This window comes from Chenopodium album, chromosome 24, assembly GCF_948465745.1.
Source record: "Chenopodium album chromosome 24, dcCheAlbu1.1, whole genome shotgun sequence".
Classification (NCBI taxonomy): domain Eukaryota; kingdom Viridiplantae; phylum Streptophyta; class Magnoliopsida; order Caryophyllales; family Amaranthaceae; genus Chenopodium; species Chenopodium album.
Genome location: NC_137857.1, coordinates 36601213 through 36620211, shown reverse-complemented (window position 1 = coordinate 36620211; position 18999 = coordinate 36601213). Strand labels below are relative to the sequence as shown.

General features: G+C 34.5%; 2 protein-coding genes, 1 non-coding gene and 1 pseudogene across 6 annotated transcripts; 2 read left to right on the top strand and 2 right to left on the bottom strand.

Moving 5' to 3' along the window:
* The first annotated feature begins 813 nt into the window (after window positions 1-813).
* Window positions 814-3581, top strand: LOC145612172 (uncharacterized). The gene is made up of 2 exons (XM_081667551.1): window positions 814-1750; window positions 2808-3581. Exons 1-2 carry the CDS (start codon window positions 1042-1044, stop codon window positions 3206-3208), a joined length of 1110 nt encoding a protein of 369 aa, XP_081523677.1. The 5' UTR covers window positions 814-1041; the 3' UTR covers window positions 3209-3581.
* A 1368-nt stretch (window positions 3582-4949) lies between these two features.
* Window positions 4950-5022, bottom strand: TRNAV-UAC (transfer RNA valine (anticodon UAC)). Its single transcript has one exon. It is a non-coding gene; the product is annotated as a tRNA-Val (tRNA).
* Window positions 5023-7952: 2930 nt separating this feature from the next.
* On the top strand, window positions 7953-10657 carry LOC145611329 (vacuolar protein sorting-associated protein 28 homolog 2 pseudogene; annotated as a pseudogene). 3 transcript variants are annotated; one of them, XR_014106351.1, is made up of 2 exons: window positions 7953-8095; window positions 8558-9517. The product of XR_014106351.1 is annotated as a vacuolar protein sorting-associated protein 28 homolog 2 pseudogene, transcript variant X1 (transcript). The 3 variants fall into 3 exon arrangements; XR_014106352.1 differs by lacking the exon at window positions 7953-8095 and adding an exon at window positions 10362-10657 and having other exon boundaries at window positions 8453-9354; XR_014106353.1 differs by lacking the exon at window positions 7953-8095 and adding an exon at window positions 9524-9541 and having other exon boundaries at window positions 8453-9354.
* A 1563-nt stretch (window positions 10658-12220) lies between these two features.
* LOC145610071 (sphingosine kinase 1-like) lies at window positions 12221-17929 on the bottom strand. The gene is made up of 10 exons (XM_081665330.1): window positions 17362-17929; window positions 16805-16927; window positions 16592-16692; window positions 15542-15614; window positions 14876-14962; window positions 14716-14793; window positions 14405-14475; window positions 13443-13736; window positions 12933-13055; window positions 12221-12567 (listed from the first exon to the last, which is right to left on the bottom strand). Exons 1-10 carry the CDS (start codon window positions 17699-17701, stop codon window positions 12373-12375), a joined length of 1485 nt encoding a protein of 494 aa, XP_081521456.1. The 5' UTR covers window positions 17702-17929; the 3' UTR covers window positions 12221-12372.
* Window positions 17930-18999: the final 1070 nt, after the last annotated feature.

Genomic DNA, 18999 nt, shown 5'->3' with positions numbered 1-18999 from the left:
ACATTTCGAGTCAATCTCGAATTCAAGTCGAATTTTGACCGAGTCGATTTTGAGTAGCTTGCGAATTGTCTCGTCCATAAGCACCCCTACCTACACACTTAAGGGCATGTTCACATTTATTGAACTGAATTGAGCTGATATGAATATTAAATGAGAGAAAAAAATTAGGAGCTGATGATGTGACCTGAACTGAACTGAACTGAACTGATGGAACTGAACTAAAAAAAAATGTGTACTAGAGATCGTCAAATTTAAAGCAATTTTTTTTTTTTTTTTTGAAACATACATTTAAAGCAAATTTTAAATAAGGGTTTTGATAAGTGTTAACTTTAACTCACCCTAATTAAATTAACAACCAACCTAGTATTTGTCAAAAAAAAAAAAAAAAAAAAAAAAAGCAACCAACCTAGTAATACAAAAAAAAAATAAAAAATAAAAAATGCACATATTGATGTTGACACTCAAATTTATCTACCTAAAATATATATTGTCCCCTTTTAAATGTTATACTATATCGTCTATATGTCATTATATGCATAAATTTAAAAAGTATTTTATTTTTTAGGAAAATAAATCATCTCACATTTTTCCGAATTTTTTAAATAAAATATAATTTGAAAATTGTATTTACATACATGTATTTATTTGGTTAGGACCCATGTATTGATTATTGGGCAATCAAATTGATTAGTAGTAACTCCCATACTTTGCCATCACCATATGATCCTAATCCAACGGCGCAAATTCTTCTCACTCTACTATAAACCGCGTTAACACCCTTCAACCCCACCATCCTTTATTCCTCTTCCTATATAATTTTCCCTCCCTTCCTTCTACTCCCCCAAGCAACTCCATACTTCCTACAGTATTATTCTCTTTACTCTTATTTTCTCTCTCCTCTCTTTTTCCTTTTCCGAACGAACAATAATTACTCCCTCCGCTCCTTTCTGTTAATACCTCATTCTATACTCGGTTGTAAAATAAAATAAAAAATTGTTATTATTATTATTACCTCCGTTCTTTTTTGTTTTACTTGTTATTATGGCGAATGGAAAAACCTTAATAATGTCATCGGTTCAAATAATGTTGATGTCAACCGGAGTCCTCTCCATTGCCATCCTTTTATTTATGTCCATGCCAAACCTTTTAAGCTCCGCCACCGCCGCCACTAGTGCTGATTTACCATCACTTTTTACCGCCCTCCGCTCGTGGCTCCGCCCTCCTTATCTTTATTTCATCATCAACGCTATCATCTTAACCATCGTTGCTACCTCCCGCCTCCACCACAACCACCAAGCGAACCACCACGACACGGCGGCGCCGGTGGAGGCTACCAAGTTGCCGAGCCAGCATCAGCAGCAACATCATGGTCATCATCAGCATCATGACGTCATCGCCGTTCGTGCTGATCAGTTTGCACCGTACGGTGTCGTTTCGGTGGCGGAAGCTGTTGTTGATAATGTTATCGGAGCTGGTTTTTACGACGACGTCGTTTCCATGAAGGATGTTGATAGGGTGGTTGAGGAGGAGAGAGAAAAAAGAGTTGTTGAGGAGGAGGTTGTGAGTAAGGGAAGAGAAGATAAAATATCTACGGTTGTTGAGAGACCCACGTGGACTCCTCCGCCTTCGTCTCCGTTGAGGAGGCAAGAGAAGTTCACACCGGAGATTTTTTCGGAGAAACCACCGGCTTCCTCGAGGTTCGGTCATCATCGGCGTCCTGCTAAGGCTAATAAACCCGCTCTTGCTGAAGGTAACCATACTATAACCTTTCTCATAATTAGTTATCACGTTATCTGGTTTACAAGTTATAGGGCAAATTAAATCACCAAAGTCGATAAGTGTGACAAATTGGAATCACTTATTAGTCATCAGTTTAATAATGTGATTATTTTTCCAAACATATCCTATAAATAGGATGTGCTCCTTTTTTTGGTTTAGTTCTAAGTAATCATAATTAAGATAATTGCATACGTATTTTAAGTTCATGATATATGCAACATGTACATGTGTTCATGATCTAATCCGCGGCCCCGCGGGTGTGAAGGGGGGAGAGGTTGTTCAATTAATTAGTTGAGAATTTGAGATCTCAGGAGTAATTTGGGTGTTGCGTTATCAGATTGGGACGTTTGACTAAACATTAATTTATCTAATATATGTACTTTAATCCGCTGGAATCTTCGTTTAACTTTAAAATTAATCAACAAAACGTACAAAAATGAAGTGGCTTTACTGTAGTGAGAAAAAAATTAGATCTAATGGAGCCGTTAGGAAAGTTGACGTTGACTAACTACTTTTGTACTCATTTTTTTTTTCTCATTTTTTTTTTTCTTCTTCTTAAAGTTAAGTTAAACTTCTTCTCTATTCTCTTGGTGTGAATACATTGAAAATTATTGTTTTGACCTCTAACTGAATTTAAGGTTATCAATAAAACAATTCTCACTAATTTCAGTGGTCGGTGCATGTAATACTAATAATAAGGGTGTTACACTTCACATATACCCCAAATATTCCATGATTTACTCAAATATTTCTATGTAAAAATTTGATTATTGATGTATCTATACTTGTAAATAATAATTCCTTCAAAAATATATATGAAGTTGAATATATGCTCGTATATGGTTAATTATTTATTATTAGATCTGAAACAAAACTATTTGATGAGAGAAATAGTCATCGTTAATATAGTATGATGTGATCACAAAATTATACATTCTACGTCCGTAAACAAAAACATTTCTTTCTTAGTAATAATGAGTTTTGTTTTAAACATAATTTGACAATTCAATTTCATTTTCATATGATAGGTGGAAAGTCATTGAGAGTATCCAAGCCAAAGAAACATGATACCCTAGAAAGCACTTGGAAGGCCATAACCGAAGGACGACACATTCCATTAACAAGGCACCTTAAGAAGTCCGATACGTGGGAAACTCATGACCGTCAGATCGACTTGCTCGACGACTCTTTTCCAATGCCCACGGTGGTGAAGAAATCCGAGACGTTCCATGAGCGTTCCGATTACATGCCGCCACCACCACCACCACCGGTGACAGTAGTTAACAAGTTGAGGAAAGAGCCATCACTAGGTCAGGACGAGTTGAATCGTCGAGTTGAGGCGTTCATTAACAAGTTTAATGAGGATATGAGGTTGCAAAGGCAAGAGTCTATGCAGCAGTTTATGGAGATGATTAATCGTGCTACTTAACATTAATATTAAACAATAATGCTAATTATTAAAACTTAAAAAGCTTAGGCGTATTGTAATGTTGTTATGTACATTACTAATCTTATAGTGTTTGTATTTTTTTTATTTTCTTTTTTCATTAATTAATTTTGCTAGCGAAAAGCTTAATGCTGATGATCATACCATAAACAGGAGTCGGTCCAAAAAAAAAAAGGAAATGCAATACTAGATGCTATATATATAAGATGTATTATTCTTAGGTTTTTTTTTTTGTTTTGTTTTTTTTTTTTTTTTTTTTTTTTTTTTTGCATGAAAAAAAAGGACTAGCTTAGCACTTGTAATTTTTCTTTCATGTTTATAATACTGAAAAATACTTTTCTCTTGTAATTTCTTCGGTTGATCATTTAATTCAATTTCTTTTGTAATTGTTAACGTTTACATTTTATTTGGCTTTCTAAGTTTAGTTTTATGGTGTTAATTACCGATAATCTAAAATTGAATTTCATATATGTTTCGTTTGTCACTCTAAACTGATAAAGATCGATATTTGTAAACTATTATCTGAATTATTATTGAAAGTTTGAAAATGTCATCTCATTTGAGACCTATCTCTTTCTATTAATTGCCATTTCTCACTAGAAAATCAACTCTTTACAATTGTTCAAACAAGGCATCCAAATAGTAGGTACTAGTTGCAAAGTACATAAAACTATTAGGTCCACTTGTTTATTATTTGTTCCAATATGATAACTAAGTAATTCCAAATTCCCAATCAAATCCTTCTTATGTTTTTTCTTCATTTTTTTTCCTATTTATTAAATTTTGAAAAGGATGTATAGCATAGATCTATTTCAAAACATTAATCGATCAGATACTTGAAATCATAAAATTTTTAACTTCTTTAACGAAAATAAGTTACTAATTTCCCAAATTAACACAAGATTTAGTCCTAATATTTACAAAATCCAATCAATCATGTTTTCTTAATTATCTACTTTTTGCTTAATTTATCTTCATTTACCAACCCGAAACTATAATTTACGATCCCATACATACTTTTATTAGTCATAAAAATGCTAGTAATAATAACATGGTCCGTACTGATACTAGCATCTTTTTTTTATTTGTCTTTAAGGAGACAAGATAATGTTGTAATAAACAAATTTTGATTTGATGAAATTCGATCATGTAGCAATGTCAAACGCCGGTCAACATAAAAATAAATAATGAAATAAAGAATATGTACAATTATGAACTTTATGAATCGGACAAATATGACATATTTTAAGGACATTATTGAAAAAAAAAAAAAAAAAAAAAAAAAAAACTCCATAATGTTGTGAACATTATGAAATGAAAGTTGTGTGCAAATATTTTATTATATTTATAGAGTTTTTTGTAGGGAGTAATTTATTATTTAAACAATTTCAACTTTTATATTCAAATTAAGCCCGCTACTCATTATTCAATGAATAACAAAAACAAATGGGGGTCTCGAGTTTGAGCCTCATCGACCGCAAAACTCTCATTGGGAGACTCATCCACCATAAGTCAAGTGTGCAACTCGGATCGGATTCGGATGTAGTCGGAGCTACACTCCAATGAATTGGGTGGAGCAAATCCAAAAAAAAAAAACATGCTCTTTTCTTTTTCTTGGGTTATAAATTGTTTCAATATGATATCCATTGGATGATAGGGAAAGCATTTCTCAATTTATTAGACAGTATTGGAAAATGGACATCATGCAAAAAATTAGCAATATTGTTGCTGCCCAGGATCGAACTGGGGACCTTTAGTGTGTAAGACTAACGTGATAACCACTACACCACAGCAACTGAGATGACAATGATTGTTATTTTGAAGTTTTATTATCCAAAAATTGGTATTGTTGCTATCATATTTGCTATCTATTTTTTTTTTTTTTTTTGAATCATATTTGCTATCTATTTAATATCACTACCTTTTTTATTTTAACTATGAAATTTGCTAAATAATTTACATAATTATGGTTCACTTTTAATAATATAAGAGTTTTGAAAAAGTTCTTGATAAGAAGCCTTCATAAATTAGATTCACGACAAATTTACCACGGAAAAATATATAACTCCAATTACCACACTAACAATAACCTTTAATCTTGACATACACGTGTGTAAACTTTAAAAAGTAAGGAAGAAAGAACAAAAAAAAAAAGGGAAAAAGTAAATCAATAGTTCAATCAATAAGATACTATTACAAGTTTATAACTATTTGAAAATTGCTTACAAAAGATCATTTCATTATCTTAATTGACCAAAATAAGAGAACATAAAAGATTGGGATAAAAAAAAAATGATAGATTAATTAAAATTGAGATGGTACATTCTAGTTTCACCATTAAAAGCAACTTAAGACTTAAGATGTATGCTATAATTAAATGTGGAGGGCCCAAAGTTGTGGGACAATTTCCTAGTGTCCCTTAAAACTTCAATCTAAAGCTGGCTACATGGAACTCTCTCCTCCTCTTTGTTCACTTTTAGGGTAAGTGTCTTTAATTCTTTTGAAGTTGATATGAAAGGTACAAGAGATAACAGAAATAACTAACTTTTTAACTAACTTTCTACCTCAATTTTTTGCTCATTTGTTGTCTTGTGGAGTTGGGCTTAAAATTTTAATTTCCCAATGGCTACTATATGGTTGCCCAATATCCAAGGCAATGTTTTATCTAGAAGGAGGTGTGTGTGACTAATATTAATCTTGTACTAATTTTATACAATATATTATGATGTTTCTTGGAAATTTCTATGTTCATACAATTTGCTTATATGTGGCCATGTGTCACTTACAAGAGGAGTTCATCGGTCATAATCTTATCACAATCTTTGTTACTTACGTATTATTTTTCACTACTTCTTTGACAGCGTATGGATGAATTTACATTATATTTTACTTTTAATATTCATATATCAAAATTTCAATTTAGGGCCAAATGTTAGCTATATATCAATATTCAAACATCATTATGTGTTGTAAGAGATGGAATTGTATCGAAATTGATTAAAAGGATCATTTTGATAGGGATCTAGAGGTAATGAGACTATCAACACGATCAATTTACTTCCTCCGTTACAAATTACTCGCAACAAAGGGGTATTATTTGTGAGATATAAAATATTCCTTTTTTGCGAGTAATATGTAACGGAGGAAGTAATTAGGTCCATTTGGCCCAATTGAAGCTACTATTTGCATGTAGTTTGCAAGCTTTCCAGACTTTGCAAGATAGGATCTTCAATATTACAATGTAAAACGTTTTTTCTTATATTTAAATTAACCCTAGATAAGATTTTGTTTGACAACAAAATATTGATTGAAATGCTAGTTGACATGAAAACTACTTATTGAATTAGAAATAACATGTACAAAATTTCAAGATTTATTTGAAAATTAATAGAACATTGGAACTAGCATATTGTTTGAACTCATTATAGTTAGTTACTTTCTATATTTGAATATAAAAGACACATTAACAAGAACTTATAGGTTTTTTTTTTTATTTTTTTTTTTAAAAAAAAACTTGAGATCGATTCTCATCCCTGTCCTTGTGGCTCTCTTAACAAAAAATAAAAAAAAAATAAAAATAAAAAAATAAAAAAGGAGAGAGAAGGTATAGCATGCAAAATTTATCAGCCCAATCCACAACTACAAGGTACAATAAACTCATAAAAGTGTTGATCATGTTCAGAACATCGGGTGATACATATTCTTAATGTGCCTTATCAGCTGGGTCAGCTCAGATTGGCTTGGTTTGGCTAATGGGCCTAATAATGAGTCTCTGGCTTATGTCCATCTGATTATCTCCAAATTGTTCTTAGTTATTGGGTCAATTATCCTTTTGTAAATTTTAAGTCTTACATTGTTGGATGGTCAACTTATCTACAAATTGTAATATAATTTGATCCATTGTACAAAAATTAGGTACAACTGCACAAAAACTAACTTCTGTTGAATTTTAATCTATTCTCAAGTAATAATTGAAGTTTATTTATAACTCTGTGTAAGATGTTCTTTATTTAATTTGTCTCACTATGCACTTTCACAATTTTTTTATAACAAGTATTTAATACTACATAATTAGTGTTAAGTTTAAATGTTGTAAAAACTGTGCAAAAAGCAAAAGAAAATTTTGGAGTATATTTGAACATGAAGGAATTATCTACGGACACAATATTTAGATGAATTGGAATTAGAAGGTGATTGAGGGATTGTTTCAAAAAAAAAAAAAAAAATGATTGACTATTTACAGTCATTGAATCCAATCTTTGTAGGTACGAGTATCAATAAACTTCTTTATTAGTACGAGAATAAGTAGCATTTAAACACAAACTCTATAAGCCACGTTACCATTGGTCGATAACTATATTGATTTCTTTTGCTAAAGTTTTCTCAACTCTTTTTTACTCTAAACGTTTATCCACCTCTTTTAAATTCTTGAATTTTAATTTTGTTCTATTTTAAAACTCCCTGTATTTTTCTTGAATGCTATTTTTATTACTTTACTCACCTTTTTTTTTTCAAACTCTTTCAATTGAATATCTTATTAAATCCCTTAAATATTGTACGATTCTTATACGTTAGACGACCTCATCCTCAAGGGGATTATAATACTACTATTATACTAGAAATTTGTGAAAAATAATGAAGACAAGAAGTTGCAATGTATAGAAAATATAGAATAGGCTAGGGTAGAGGCTAGACTAGAGAACACAACCCAAGAGTGGTGGGTATGACAAGCAATGGCGTAAGCAAAATAAGAAGTTGATGCCCCACACGCAACCTCTCTGCCCCTCAATCCCACCCATCTCTCCTGCTTTCACCTGCTGCACCTCCACCCCCACTTCCAATTATCCGCCTTCTCTCTCTCTCTTTCCTGTAAGTCTTTCTTTCTCTTCTATCTCTCTCTCTTCCCCTTTTCTCTCAATTTCCCCCCTTTCAATTTGTTGTGTCTTAATCATGTTCTTTGCTTACGTTATGATATGGATTGGGTGCTAATTTTGTGCTTTTATCACCTAATTTTTGGTATCTGTAATTGGGTTTTCTCAATTTTCACCTAAATTTGTGAGAACCCCACTTAATTTTTTGGATAATAATGTGATCTTTGGTCTTGATTTTTGTTGGGTTTGTTTTCTTTTGTTTGTTGATCTTGTAAATGTTTGTGGGTGTTTAGTTGATTATGATCTGTGATTTTGTTTATTATGGGTTGATTTGATTAAAATGTGATTCTGACGATTGTGTGTTTGCATCTTTTGTGTTTTGGGGGTTGATTTGATTAAAATGTGATTCTTACAATTGTGTGTTTGCATCTTTTGTGTTTTGATTGTTGTTGCTCTTCAGTTGTGACAAGTAATCTCTGCGCGTGTCCCTTTTCTTCTCCAAATTTTACCCCATAAATTTAAATTTCTGAAACCCTAACCCTAAATTATATCAAACAAAAAAAAAATCCCCAAAAAAATTTCAAGATTTCTTTAAAAACCCATATAGTACTACCCAAGATGGAAGTGAAACTGTGGAATGATAAGCGTGAAAGAGAAATGTATGAGAATTTTGCTGAGCTTTATGCCATTATTAAGGCCACTGAGAAGCTAGAAAAGGCTTACATTAGGGATGTAATTACCCCTTCAGACTATGAAGCTGAATGTGTAAAATTGATTGCCCACTTCAAAACCCTTTCGTCTTCGTTGAAGGACACTGTCCCTAGCATTGAGAGCTTTGTTGATAAGTATAAAATGGATTGCCGGGCTGCGTTGAATAGGCTGGTGACTTCTGGGGTGCCTGCTACAGTAGAGCATAGGGCAGCAGCTGCTGCTTCAAACACCACTTCAGCAGCCACTGTGGCCGAATGTGTTCAGAACTTTATCACGGCGATGGATTCGTTGAAATTGAATATGGTGGCGGTTGATCAGGTCTATCCCCTGTTGTCTGACCTCTCAACGGCGTTGAACAAGCTTAGTTTATTGCCACCTGATTTTGAGGGGAAGACCAAAATGAAAGAGTGGCTTGGACGGTTGTCTAAGATGGGTGCTGCTGATGAACTGACTGAGCAACAAGCAAGGCAGCTTCACTTTGATCTCGAGTCTTCTTACAACTCTTTCATGGCTGCTTTGCCTTCTGCTGGAACTTGATTCGCTTGGGTGAGCTTGTAAATATTATTTATATAAATACTATTTTCAAACTTTTTTCTTTTGGTTCGTTGTATTAAGTAGGTGATGCTTGATATGGCTGCTTTTGCTGAAATGTGAATGATGATATTGTGATCTTCTTCGAATGTTGATGGATTATGATGCTGGAGTTGGTTTGTAGGAGGGAATTTTTTGTACCTGTCAACAGAATTCATATGTTGAATAATACACTTTGCTCCTTGTTCTTGTCTTTCTGAGAGTTAGAGCTGTCTAACCATACTAATTCTTTGCAACTGCTGCAAAAATACTGAATCCATTTGCATTATCTCAATAGTTTTAAATGTTTATTAACAGAAATTTTTGGTGATTGCTAGTATATTTAGTTAGGAAAATGGCTTAAACGAGGGAGAGGGAGACCGAAAATGACTTGGTTGGAAGGAGTTAGGAAGTTTATGAGGTATTTGGATTTGCATGGGGATGAAGCATTGGACCATAAGGGATGTAGGAGGAAGATTAACGTCGATGACCACACGGAATAATCAAATTTGGTTCATGTTAGCCGATCCCACTTATGGGATTAAGGCTTTAGTTGATTGATTGGTTTGATTGATTGCTAGTATTATGTGTAGTATGCTCTCTTGATACAAACTGTGATCCCCTTTTCTATTCTTATTAAAGCCTTTTATAATTCTTCACCAGCTGAATGGTTTATTTATGTTCTACCCGGGAAAGATCATTTAATCATGTACCTTGTCCATTGTTCAGTTGAAATGTTTTCCTGGGTGGTCCTTCCCCCTGCTTTGTATTGATTAGTGAAATTGTGCGGTTCAGTTTTTGAATGAACTCGTTCATTATTGCTACTCTTGAATAATGTACATTGAGTACAAACTTTTGCAGAGCAAGCATTCTTCTGTTGCTACATTCTACATATAGTTGAAACATGAAAAACTAGATACATATTGATCCTTGTTTATGTGGAATAAGAACTCTTTTCATGAGATTATATTTGCTGAAAGCAGGCTTTTTGTTACAAGCGAGTCTTGACATGTTGCAGACTTCAATTATGCGATGTAGTCACGTAGTAGACCATTCAGAGTTTCAGACAAACCATCACTTGGAAATGTATTCGGTGCATGTTGCATCATAGCATTCTTCTTATAGCAATATTAGATGTTCTCTCTGCTTTGTTATCTTCTGCTCCTATAGTCTTTTTTGTTGTTACTATAAGAATCACATTTTTGTGATTGATACAGTTTTTATCTTCTTTACTTCTCCTTATGAATCATTCATCTATGCCATATGTTGTTTTGACAAACTTCTGATAATCTTTATAATATCTTTACCATAAGAAATCGTGATTGTTTCTAAATGATTTCTTATGGTAAAGATATAAAGATTAAAAATATTTTACATAATCTTGGATGAGGTATGCAACCAATGCAGGTACTGATACTTATACCTTGAATAATGAGGGTTGATAATTGAAAAGGTTATGAATAATGAATGTCAAATTTTCTACTGAACATTTTTTTATTATTAAGGTTTTGTAGTTTTCGATCTCAGACTGCGAGAAAAAAATCATGAAATTATACCAAAATGGCCTGAGATGCATTAATCCAAACTGCATAAACGCGAACTCTGAATTAAATTTAGTTTTATGCTTCTCCAAGTCAGATGAATATATTTAAGAAATTTACAGACCAGGTGAACAATCTTTTATACAGTTCAACTTTCTCACAACCTCTAAAATTTTATTAGTAATTGTCATAGTTTTGCTAGGAATATACATGATTACACACAATAATAGAAAGGAAAAATTGTCAATAATAATACAACCTTTCAGCGGTCCGTCAAAAACAAGTTGAACTTTTGATTATTTCAGAATAATACAACCTTTTGTAGGTATTCGCTTTAAACGAGTTATGACCGGTTAGTGACCTAATTAACAAGTTACTGAGACACGTGTCATAATCTTATTGGTTTGACAATTTAAATTTATTTTTTATTTAATGTTTTTATTTTAATTTAATTTTATTATTATATTTATTTATCTATCTATTATTACTTAAAAAAAAAAACCACCCCCCTCCACCTCCACCACCAGCCAACCCCCTTCCCCTTCCCCAACGACCTGCCTGACCTCCGGCACCGGACCCATGTCTCCTCCCCCGTCGCCAGTACCATCCCCCTCCCCAGCGTGTGGTGTTGCCCTTTCTCTCTTCCCCAAAAAACAACCATCCCCGAAACCCTCCTCCCACACAAAACCACCTAAATCCCATCCCTCACCGTCGAAAAAACCTTAAACGGACCTCCTCAGGATTTCGCTTAGGGTTTTTCAAGGGTAAGGGATAGGTTTCAGGTGGTTATCGGTGGATTAAGGTAGTGAGGGGAGATCTGAGCGCCGAGAAGAGAGAAAGGGGGTTTCGGTGGTTTTATGGGGAAGAGAGAAGAGAGAAGAGAGGAGAGAAAGGGGGCGCAGGATGGGATCGATACCAACGCCGGGAGAGGGGAGATCTAGGCGCGGCTGGCGCCGGGGACTGGGTTGGCATTTCGCTGAGGGAAGGGAAGGTCACCGGGGAAGGGGTAGCTGGTACCTGGTGGTGGAGGTTTTTTTTTTAGATTTTAATTTTTGAATTATTAATTAATCATAATTAAAGTTTTAATTAAGTGTAAATTTGATTTTTAAACGAATTTAATGAAAAAAATATAAATATTTAACCGGTTATTAAGGTTGCAGGTAACTTAACTCGTTTAAAGCGGATACCCACAAAAGGTTGTATTATTCTGAAATAATTAAAAGGTCGACTTGTTTTTGGCGGACTGCTGAAAGGTTGTATTATTTTTGACAATTTTTCCTAATAGAAAAGAGCCAGAGAAATGGCAGTCCAAACGTAAAAATATTAAATTTCCTTCCCAAGTAATTAATTACACAAAATCGTTGATCAAATGTGAAATCCTATAGACGATTGTAAAAAAATACTTGATGTGGTTTTTCAAATTAGAATAAATCAAATTGTATACAATTTATACTCAAAGGGGAGGGCAAAATAGAGTAGCTAGACCCTGATCAATGGTGATTTGAAGATTATTGTAGGACATCAACGTTTTTTCGTCACACTTGTATGTACCATTGCCTCTGGCCAGCACCTCACCATCACAGTCTATGATTCCTCCTTTTGTTGAGTCTTTAGAACGAGAGCCGGGCTCCAATATAAAGGATTTCACCTGATACCAAAACAAACTGATAAGTTACGTTTCTTTCTTGGACAGACATAATAGGGGTTCCATTATTCGAAATCAAAATTCCTTTTATTGGTGAATTTCAGCTTCAATCTACTAGTCTACTACTATAAAAATGAAAATCATGGAGAAAATGTTGAAATTCAGATTTCCTACGAGCTTCTACTCCTGTCTTTTTTTCTTTTGGCACCCCACTCCCTCATGGCTTCAATAGTAGATGCATTAGCCATTGCAGTTAAGTACAAGTTATTAGCCAAAAGAGTGAAATAAACCATCCAAATTGGGAAAAAAATAAAAATGAGACCTATATAATTGTTTTATTTTATTAATCACAGCACAAAAGAACTCACCTTAAAGTACAGGACGTGTGGCGATTTCACATGCTTTCCATTGCTTAAACTAGTCAATACTGATAGCAAACCCAATTTCGGGCAATCTTTCATAAGGATTACATCTAAATAACCATCTGAAAACTGCATGTTACCAAAGTAATAACAGCATCAACAGGAGGTGTAAGTTGTCATATAGTAAGTAAAGAGAAATAATAGCATTTAATAAATATAACAAGAGTCGCAATGCAACTAAAACAAGCTCCCTTGAAAACCTTATGAACACTTTCTAGCACTTAACTGTCACCCTAAACACCCCTCCCCCTTCTTTCTCTCCTTTTCTTCCCAATTCCCCAGAGATTATGTGTTTTTCCTTGACGCTTGCCAAAGAAACCATATTATGTCATACCTTGTTCTGATACCAAGACTTTATCAAAATGCCAACTGTGGCCATGAAATTAAGAGCAAGAGATGGCATCAAATAGTGAGTTCAACATGTAATTAGCTTTATACTACGTCAAGATAACCAACCTTGGCATTTGGAGCTGGCATTGAACTTTCACTTCCCCAAGGTACATTTTGAATCCAAACTGATATAAACGGTCCTTCTATGGTCCGCCAATTCATATTTTCCAGGTCAATGTTAGGCCCTAAATAGCCAATTTCTTGAGCATCAGTCTGCTTTCTCTTCAAACTGCAAAATGGCACATCTTGAACTGATATAGCTTTATGGCTTATTTTCTCCGTATAATCTTCGAAATCAGATGCAGGGATGAAATGTATACGCCCATTATATTTTCTCAACTGAAATATTCTTTTTACGGCCTGGGGATATAGAAAGAAAAGAACAGCGTCAACAAAGCCATATTTAGATGCAAAAGAATCTAAGATGAGCAGTATAGCCTCTTATTTAACTTATGGGCAAGCTAAGATACATTTAATTTAATGATGCATCTAAATGGCATCGGTTATATAGAGTATCATCAGACTGATGCATCTTCAATTATTGCCACCCTCAAATTATGACCAACATAGAAACTTATATTGACTAGATATCTCCCTCTATAATTGGGTAGATCTACCAAGAACCATATTTTCCTACCAAAGCTTGAAGAACTCAAAAGCATAAACTCAATGCCAATATCCTAATCAACTATTTTGCAACACATGAATTATTTTCTAAATTGCTAACAGCCTAACACCTCACCATTGGAGTCAAGCTCATTCGGACAGATGGTAAATCATGTTTACAATATAAAATCACCAGCTTCAGTTTCCATGTGCTAACCAAATAGAATAATGAAATCAGCAATATCATTTCAAAGCCATGATAAAAAGAAGACATAGAAGGAAGGTGGTTGGGGTAATCCTTGGTAAAATTTGTGAAGGTCGGCATGTATAAACAGTTTTACAAATAAACCAGTTTTTATTAATATAGATTTGAAAGGATCACAATGCTATAAGAGAATAAAGAGAAAGTTAGTACAACGTACATATAAATCTAAACGAGCCCCTCCCATCCACCTCCATATTTCTGATTCGATGTCTATGTCTGCCACAAGACCTAGCACATAAACCATTCAACGATAGTGGGTAAGTAATTGAAGCATACAGAGCAACTTAAAGCAGCAAAGATGACATAATAACTAACTATGTTACTCAGACTCATATAACTGGTCCACAATAAAGTGCCAAGTGTCAACTCAACAATCAAAGTGTCAAGTATCTAAAAAGATACTTGAAGCCAAAAGAAGAGTTTGAGTAACATAGCATAGAATAATCTGAATGGATGACCATCTCATACCCCATGCAAGCATTAAGACACTGAAAAACTTTGTCTTCCCTTGTGAAATAGTAGCAATATCGAGGGAGGTTTTGTGACCTGTAACAGAAGAAAAACCAATTGATTGGATAATTAATGTGAAGTAAAAGCCTTTATTACTTGCCAGCGAAACAATACTAACCCCGAATGATTGCAACAGTGGCATCAACTGCAGAACAAGGATCACCAACTGAATCCAACAAAGATTTAGCCACGCCATTTCCAGTACCTACATCCAGTATAGGTTCATCAGAAGAGTGAGAAAAGCATAGCTACAGGCCTACAGTTTTGGCCTTGGACAAAATTATCACATCAAGGTAAATCGATTAATGAGCAAAAAAATAACTATACTGAATTCTATAATTCATACGCATATCATACATATGAATGATATGATAAGTTCAGGCAGAATTTCCAAAATATGCTGTGGAAAAATCTTGAGATTTGGTTCCCCCCCAAAAAAAGAAAAAAAAAAAAAAAACATTTCAAAGCAAAATACGATAACACAACCTGGTTATTGTTTCATCTCTTTAGCCAGCTATTGTTGCTTTCAAGACCAATGAATAATAAAATAGATGTCTAAGAGTTTCTAAAGCATTCAAATTGATAGCTTCCCAAAATCTCACTTTCATACAAAATACATAATGCAAATGTGCTACATATATCAGTCTAGATAACAAGATTTACACCTTTGAATAGGATCTCAAGCATACAACTAAAAATGAAATTCAATTTTGAGAAAATTTTGAGATGTTCTACTCAGAAACTCAGAGATACATCAATAAACATAAGAAGTCAGAATAGATACCTGCAGGAATCACTCCAATAGGCATCTTTATTGCAGTATCCCAATCATGCCTTTGCAGCAAGCCATTCACTACCTACTAAAGTTCAGAACCCCTGTAATTAACATCTAATGCTGTAAAAAGAGCATTAATATCAGAGACACTGTAATTCATCTAAAATTTGCTGAGCTTGTTTTGTGCTACACTGCTATTATTGTATTTCCACCTTTTTCATAGTGATTCCCTACTTGCCTATCCTGAGTTAGGTATTAGATGTGGTACGATACATCTACGGCCATATTGTAAGTATAGGTAAGATAGGTTTATTTCAAGTCTAATGCCCTACTCACCGTGAATTTCATGCACCACTCCCACACAAAGCCATCACTATTAATAATTCCCCCCTCCTTAAGATAGCAAGGGTAGACAATGAGGGCACATGACTAATGAAATCAATATGAAAGTACACATACCAAAACATACGACTCCATTACTCTCCATCCTTAATAATAGGTGGCATATAATTGAAATTTTTTAGAGTTGAGTTCAAGCACAATAAGCATCACTCCTTAAATAAATCTCCACCATGCAACTTGTAGTCAGTTATTCTTAGTTGTTAGTAAAAGATATCATTAAGGGATATATACTAATAAGGACAAAGTTCAGTTTTTGAATATATATTATAAAAAGTGGTCATTATTTTGGATTGTCTCAAAAATTAAACATGAGGGCTAAGCCTTTGGTAATGTAGAAAATTACATTTAAAAGGTTGTTAAAAGATCCAATGGCTTATGTTCGCTTAGTCTATGTCTGTTTTAACCTCATAAGTAGTCATAAAACTCATAACTGATGTAAAGTTTTCAACTCAACAATTTTGTTCTCAGCTGTTATTGTTCATTTTATAAATAGTATGATATATGCTGCTATTTGGTAAAAAATAATCTGTCTATTATCAGTGAAGCAAAAAAAAAATCACCTAAAACCCACAACGCACACTATATCAAAAATTAAAAAGATTGTTTGTGGAATTTTCTTCAAATCATTAATGCATTAGCAAGTTCTCAACAGCATACCTCAACCAAGATGCCATCACCACTAACACAAACGATGCCATCATACTTGGTAAGATCTAGCCCATAAGCAAGTTCCTTAGCATGTAGCTGATATTTAGTTTCTATTAACAATAACATCAGCAAAAATACCAGTACAACATAAGTTAATCAAGTGACAAGCTACAAATACATCAGTACATTAGTATAATTAAGCAAAAGCGCAAAATTACAAACCTTGCAATGTAAATTGGATTTCGGCGTCCTCAAGCAATGGCCGCACAGTATCAACAAATATCTGTAAGGCAGATTTCTTTCCGCCATACGGGTTCACCAAAACAAACAGCCTCTTTGGTCGACCTACACCCATGTTTACAGCAAGTTACCATAGCCATCAATCACCATATTTGCAAGATCTACTAAGGTTTTTAGCTTATTAGATAAACTACAAATGAAATTAGTTGTGCTCCCAATCCCTGAAATATTACATCTTGGGTCCAAAATAGCTTAATTTATACTCAATCAGTTCAATATAGGTGTTCAAACTTCAAAGCATTGTTCTAATATGATCTCATTGAATTCGTCTCAATTTTTATTTCCAAACATCACAAAAGAATTCAGCTTTATAATACACAAGTTTTAAATATCAATATCAATATGTCGATGATCAAAGATGTACATTGAAAACCGTAAAAAAACGAATATGGATCAACTATTAGAAAACAGTGTATAATCATATTACAAATAATGAAATCAAATTCATTGATCAGCAATCAAATTAAAGAGGTAATTACCAAGAGAATCGAGAAATTCTCGAAGCTTCTGGAACCAAAGCTGAAGAGACTCCTGAGAAGAAGCTTCCAAAAATAAACTCTTCCTCACCAAATCTTCAGTTGGGGAGCAACAGAGAATCCCACCACCACTACCACTGCTCTTAACAGCACATTTGAGGATGATTCTAGAATCTTCCATTGAAACTCCCAGAACCTCCTTCTCCAAAGACAAGGACTTTTCATCGCCGCCGTCAACCCACCGGAGAATTCCGTCGGAGTTGAAGGTTAACGGAATTAGGGTTCCGTTAAGAGTGATTCTTTCGGAGATTTTAAATGGGATTTCTGCTTCGGATTTATCCATTGATTTGGGAGAAATTAGGGGAAAATGTTGAAAATTGGGGGAGATTTAAGGTTGGATTGTGACTGGTGGTAGGTGTAATTTGGGAGAGTTTGATTGAATTAAGCGACATTCCTGGGTTTATTAAGAAAAATTAAAGATTGGATTTTGAACCGACAAAACCGGAAAAATATTTAAGTTGCACCCACGTAATGATTGAATTCTGAAGTTTGACAAAGCAGTGCACTTGACTGTTCTATAGTTGTGAGTTTTGTGACTTGTGAGCTCGGCTTGGTTTTAGACTTTTTCTTAGCAATCCAACCCAAGTGTCCATTTGTCCAACCTATACCCGAGTGGCCGAGTGTATTGGCTATCACAATATATCTACGCTTTGTTTTAGTCCTTATCGATAAAGATATAAAATTATCTTTGCGGATTGTATGTAGGGATGTCAGTGGGGCGGGTCAAGTAGGAGACCCGCCCCATCCCCGCCCCAGTGGGGCGGGGATGGGTCTCGATTTGGCGGGTGGTGGGGCGGGGATGGGGATGAAAACGATACCCGCCATGGGTGATGGGGCGGGGGTGGATTTTAAGTTGTACCCGCCCCATCCCCGCCCCGCCCCACTTCGTACCCGCCCCATCCCCACCTCATACCCACATCTATATACTTTTATATTATTTTATAAAATAATTACGTGAAATAAATATTAATTATAATATTTTGTACTACACTTATATTATAAACAAAAATGTGTGTAATACTAAGAATTTTTTTTTAATATTATAATCCGTATTAATTATGTAAGATTGTGTATTTGAGACACGGAAATTTGGTGGGTCTTGGGTGGGGACTAGGCGGGTATTTGGTGGGGATTAGGCGGGGATGGATATCCAAAAGGGGGGTGGGGCGGGGATGGTTTTGGAGTTGTACCCGCCGGGGCGGGGATGAGGATGAATATTAGACCCGCCGCGGGGATGGGGATGGGGATGGGGATGAAAATGTTAGGTGGGGATGGGGATGGGAAGTCCAACATCCGCCCCGCCCCGCCCCATTGACATCCCTAATTGTATGTCATGAAATTTGCTAGTTTGACATTTCAAACAAGTCTAACTCATATGGTATACCCTTAAATGTCATATAGTAGGGGGTGGAATGGGGATTGGGTGGTTATTGGTGTGAAGTATAAAACGTGACAAGTCCAACAATTGTACCGAGTAATTTTTGATGAAGCTTAGTTTGTTGAGAAGGGTAAAGTGTTAATAATTTACTTTAGAAAGTACATGATATACATTTAAAGGGAAAAGGCTATACATACAAGGGT

Bases quoted from the DNA above. Each gene is read 5' to 3' on its own strand.
- LOC145612172 (XM_081667551.1), top strand. From the start codon at position 1,042: ATGGCGAATGGAAAAACCTTAATAATGTCATCGGTTCAAATAATGTTG. The intron at 1,751-2,807 runs GTAACCATACTA...TTCATATGATAG, and splicing joins TAAACCCGCTCTTGCTGAAG to GTGGAAAGTCATTGAGAGTA.
- LOC145610071 (XM_081665330.1), bottom strand. From the start codon at position 17,701: ATGGATAAATCCGAAGCAGAAATCCCATTTAAAATCTCCGAAAGAATC. The intron at 16,693-16,804 runs GTTTGTAATTTT...TATTGTTAATAG, and splicing joins AATCCAATTTACATTGCAAG to AAACTAAATATCAGCTACAT. The intron at 14,476-14,715 runs GTATGAGATGGT...TTTATGTGCTAG, and splicing joins TGTCTTAATGCTTGCATGGG to GTCTTGTGGCAGACATAGAC.